The sequence below is a fragment of the Pinus tabuliformis genome, chromosome 8 (assembly GCF_031772625.1).
Source record: "Pinus tabuliformis cultivar Carrire ecotype Pingquan chromosome 8, CPIR1, whole genome shotgun sequence".
NCBI lineage: Eukaryota > Viridiplantae > Streptophyta > Pinopsida > Pinales > Pinaceae > Pinus > Pinus tabuliformis.
The window spans coordinates 1,795,728,541-1,795,734,129 of record NC_142294.1 but is presented as its reverse complement, the minus strand read 5'-3'; the positions used below and the strand labels follow the sequence as shown (position 1 = coordinate 1,795,734,129).

The following is a 5,589-nucleotide window of genomic DNA, read 5'->3' as shown; positions in this document are numbered from 1 at the left end:
TATTTCAACTTATTTATTTGATTTTTCATTAATTTTTTATCATTTTAAATCATTACAAAGACATTAGCATATATATATTTTTAATGTATAACTAATTTATTTTTATTGATTGAAATATGATTATTTTTTCAATTTATCAACATAAGAGTAGAATGAATACATACACTTTAACTTAAAATAAAAATAGCCCATCAACTTTGATCCCTAAATGGGATGACATTGTCTTACAATCATACAACATACAACTACAAGTTTGAAGATACACATTACAATATGCAGGGAAATGTAATGTCTCGTGAAATCCAAGCATAGTAGTTATACCATACATGTCATGTAAATGATCCTACAGTCATCTATCATTCACCATGCAACATAGAATATGTATTTCTTCTTAAAAGGTTACAAGTTCAAAAATATATGACAATAGAGTTTGTACATGTTAATTGATTAATATTGACTCTATTATAATAATGCTCGAAAGATAATCATCCCTTAATATAAATCCTTCAGATTATCAGTGTGATGATACTCAAGAAATAATCATCCCTAATATAAATCCTTCAAATGATCATTATGATGATGCTCCAGAGATAATCATTTCCTAGTATAATTCCTTCACATGATCATAATGAAAATGTGCCCTTCAAATGATTATTGATTAGAATGTGTCAAGATATCTTTACTTTTACCTAGTCACAAGTTGATGTTAAAATATATAAAAAAAAACAATCGACAAAACATGTTGCATATAAGTTACATGTTTAATTATCATTTCCCATTTACATAAACTATTAATATGCTGTTTGGAACCATAGAAAAGTAGTAATTATGCGACTCATCGGTACAATAATTTACCATTCATAAAGAATATGCCAATTTCCCGCAAAACGAAACTTCATGGACAAGCATCATTAAATTCTTCAAAATTTAACGTGACCCTGTCTATTCACACAGAGAAACTACACTCCACTAACCCGTGATTACAGACCTATTCAGATTCTCGGAGCATATTTTACTCCCTTTTGATTTATATGGGAAATTGCTCGGCTGCCTCCCTTATGTTTTCCAAGTCAAAGTCAAACCCCCATTCTGCATTATAAGCAAATTTCAGCTCTGGAATCCACCATTACGAGGCAAATCAAGCAGCAATAGGGGACGATGGAACCAGACAGTCCACTGTAAGTATAAGTTTTTAAGTCTTCTTTTTGCAAGATATGGTTGTTTTCTAAGTTTGAAAAATCATCTTCTTTTTGCAGGATATGGTTGTTTTCTTCACATTTGAAATAATTGTGTGTCGAACTTGAAATAACTGTGTCGATTTTGTAGGGTAAGGAATGAATTTTAGTAGGCTAGATAGTTGTTTACAGGATGAAAATTGAATTTTTGTAGTAAGGTTAATGTGTGTTTGGGAGAAATTTTGGATTTTTGCAGTCGTTAAAACAAAGATTTTCTTTGAGGTTTGATGGAATTATGCTGGAACAGAAAAGAAACAAGAACAATATTTTGGGTGGGGTTTTCTTTATTGCTGGTGTGAATTTTGATGGTTTTATTCAAGCTACTGGTGTGAATTTTGATGGGTTTTATTCAAGATTTCTTTATTTTTGGTGTGAATACCCCTTTGGACTGAGCACTCTCCGGAGAGCAGTATGTTATCCAAATGGCAAGACTAATATATTGGTATTTCCAGTGTGGTGACCTCTGTATGTATGTTGTTTACTAAGTAACAAAAGGTTGATATTTAATTTGTAATTTTGAATGGGGTGTGGTAGTAATCTGATCTGTAATTAGTAATAGGGTTTGATTCAGCCTAGTAATGGCAGATCCAATAATCTGGTCTTTGACCTACAGCTTTTGGCAAGCTAAATGGTTTCAGGGAGGTGGGCATAGTTTTCCTATTTAGAAGCTTGTGTGTATCTATATTTTTCTACATTGGTTTTTCGTTAATGATATCTTTTAATCTTCATCTCAGGTAATGAAGGTATGGTTGTATTTTTCTTTTAATCTGGTCATCTCCTTCATGTCTCCTGATCTACAAAAATTATGCATAAGTGACATATTTAATCCACATAAATCTGAATTGTGAAGGAACTAGAGCTCACTTCACCATTGTCCTCATCTCCTGATGAGCAAAACTTTGAGATTTAATCATATTTAATGCACATAAATCTAAATTGAGATTACCCATTCTTGGCTGCCCATATGGTGCTAATTAGCAGAAACGTTGTTGCAGGCTCAATGTTGGTCAGGAGATGGCAAATTTCCTTCTTTCATGCGGAGTACTGTCGAAGGCTTGGGAAGAGTCACGTCTGGCAAGCAACTCAGAGAGTTTTACTCTGAATGAGTATGAAGGCGTTGCATATGTTGCCTTCCCTTCATTTCATAATATCGAAGACTTCATTGTCAAAGGTAGAAAATATGGAGAGGGCAATATACAAACTGACAACAAGGTCTTCTCTGATTGCCTCAAGGGTAATGATGATCAACCGGCCCTTGTACATCAGGGAGCTCTTAAGTTGTTCTTGCATATTTTGGAGAAAACAAATTTTAAAACAAAGGTAAATTGATTTATCTACTGTAGCTGTTAGGACAAAGTGACCTTAGTTTCATAAAAGGAGGGTTTGCTTCTTCATTTATCAGAGATGATTTTTTTGAAATTTCATATGAAAGTAACATCCTGTTCATGTATTATTCTATGATCAATCAGTTGCAGATGTATACGGACTCGACACAAAGGAAGCTCAAACCCATTATATTTGTGGGTCATTCCTTAGGAGGGGCAGTTGCAACCTTGGCCACACTATGGGTACTGGAAAAGAGGTTAAGACAAAGCTCTCCCTTTTGTATCACATTTGGTTGCCCTTTAGTGGGAGATGAAAGTCTTGTTAAAGCTGTTGGCCGTGAAAATTGGGCTGGCAACTTTTGTCATGTGGTTTCCCAGCATGATATTGTTCCTCGGATGCTCCTTGCACCATTTGAATCAATTGCTGGGGCTTTGTCTACTATTTTTCCTTACTGGCAAGGCAAAGTGAAATATTCTTCTATTCAAGACGCTTGTAGGAAACTTTTCAATATTGTCCTTGATTCTCTAAGGGAATCAGATGTGAAAAGCCCATACAGGCCTTTTGGCACTTACATGTTTTGCTCAAGCAATGGTGCAGCTTGTATTGAAAACTCTGAAACAGTTTTGAAAATGCTTAGTTGGACAATGCAAAGACAAAAAGCTTCTTCTGGTGAGATTGTACAGGACTGTTTTTCAGAGCATATAGGGTATGGTTCTGTTTTGAAAAATGTCATAGAAAAGTCCTTTAGTGGGAAAAGATTTGCAAATCCTGAATCAACTTCCTTTTATGAGATGGGAATCTCATTGCAGCTAGAAGCTATTGGTGTTGGGGTCCAGGTAATACTCAATTTCTTTCCAAAAAAAATTACATTTAATGTTTCTTGATTTGCTGTTAGTTTCTATACTAGTAAAGGCCTTTAAAGCATTATGGTATTATGGATTCTAATATAAGGTTGTTAATCTTAGATCTATTAAGCACTAAGAGATAAAAAAGCATAGATGAATGTTAACCCTAAATCTATTAAGCACCAAAAGAAAAACAAAACTTTTAAGTACTTGAAGCTTAATACATCTCTGGTTCATATTGATAATGGGTTTTTTAGTTAGAAACACAAAGACATACAAACATTTCCTCCACCTAGGATGTAAAACATCTAGCTTCTCTACATACAACAAAATTGCAATTCTGTGAATCTTTTTTATTTTCAAGTCCTCCACCTACGATGTAAAGCATCTAGCTTCTCTATATGCAACAAGATTGCAAATCTGTGAATCTTGTTTTTCTTTTTAAGTCCAGGACTTTTGGAGCTTTAACAGAATAGAAAAAACAATATATGGCCTTAATCTTTGATAAGAATACGAGGCTATCCTCTCAGCTTGCCTAGAAGTCCTGTTAGTTTCTTACTGTATAAGATTTGATTTAGGTTTTAATGGAGCAGGGTCTTTATCTGTAGTTCTGAAGTTTATTTTCATCATCTAAGCATACCCATTAATGCTTGAAATGTCCTCTGGAATTGTTGATTCAACTTTGTGCAGGATGATGCTGCACGGAGTGCCTTACGAACAGCAGGGGAAGCTGAATTCGAGCGCAACACAAATGTTGATAAGCTAGCTATTAGTTTAGGCCAAAAACAATGCAGTATGGCAGAGCTTGAGTGGTATAAAGAACGTTGTGAGAAGGAAGATGGCATCGTATATTATGATTCCTTCAAAAACCAAACTGACAGGAAGGATATCGATGCCAATAAACGCAGGTTAAAGATATCGGAGTTTTGGGATGATATTATTGAGTTGTGGGAGAAACATCAGTTGCCAAGTAATTTCGAATCCCAAAATAAGTGGATAAATGCTGGTACTGCATATAGAAGACTTGTAGAACCTCTGGATATTGCATATTATTATCGCATTTGCAAGGGCAATGGCAACTATCTTTCAGATGGAAGACCCAATCGTCATAAGGTTCTCCAGAAATGGATGGAAGAGAAGGAAAAAACTCGCAGTTCGAAATCTCCACGCTCCCGCACAAAGCGTGCATCCCTTACTCAGGATTCATGCTTTTGGGCACATGTAGAAGAAGCCTGGAAAGACCTGGAAAATATCAAACGAGGCCAAGTCCAAAGGCTACAAAACCTTGAAAAGTTTGAAGAGTATGTGACAACGATGGAAAAAACTCAGAGCATTTCTGCTGATGTTTTCATTCAAGGAAGCAGCTTCATGTTGTGGTGGGAAGAATGGAAAGAGTACAAGAAAAATCAATCCCTTGAATGGAGGTCTCCTTTATATAAGATAATGGAAGGGTTGGAAGGGCTGAAGCTGCAGGTTATCTGAACAACACAAAAAACTCTTTCTGATTCTGATGAAGAGGACGTTCTTCCAATTAGATTGGATAGTTTGTTTTTGAGATATATTTATATTCATAGATTGGAGGAAGACTGCGTTCTTCCATTTAATTTGCTTGTGTGCTGGGAAGAGGACCTTCTTCCGCTTGGGTTCCTAGATTAATTTAGTTTTCATATCTTTTCATGGGTTTAAAATAGTTGTAATAACCTGATGGTAAGGTAGTATAAATTATATTTTGTCCAAACTTTGATAAATGAGAGATCTATTTAGAGTAAATTTGTTTCTCCATCTACATATATATCCTCACTGCTGAGAGGGTTTAAGAGAGTTCTTAGTAGGTATGAGGATATGCATGTGTGGATATAGTATAAATTATATTTTGTCCAAACTTTGATAAATGAGAGATCTATTTAGAGTAAATTTGTTTCTCCATCTACATATATATCCTCACTGCTGAAAGGGTTTAAGAGAGTTCTTACATATATATCCTCACTGCTGAGAGGGTTTAAGAGAGTTCTTAGTAGGTATGAAGATATGCATGTGTGGATATAGTATAAATTATATTTTGTCCAAATTTTGCTAAATGAGAGATCTATTTAGAGTAAATTTGTTTCTCCATTCACTGTTGAGAGGGTTTGAGAGAGTTCTTACATATATATCCTCACTGCTAAGAGGGTTTAAGAGAGTTC

At 34.9% G+C, this 5,589-nt stretch overlaps 1 protein-coding gene across 1 annotated transcript; it reads left to right on the top strand.

The window, feature by feature from the left end:
- The first annotated feature begins 937 nt into the window (after positions 1–937).
- Positions 938–5,176, top strand: LOC149243415 (lipase-like PAD4). The gene is made up of 4 exons (XM_089374506.1): positions 938–1,178; positions 2,231–2,555; positions 2,705–3,397; positions 4,097–5,176. The coding sequence occupies exons 1-4, from the start codon at positions 1,159–1,161 to the stop codon at positions 4,886–4,888; spliced, it is 1,830 nt and encodes a 609-aa protein (XP_089230632.1). The 5' UTR covers positions 938–1,158; the 3' UTR covers positions 4,889–5,176.
- Positions 5,177–5,589: the final 413 nt, after the last annotated feature.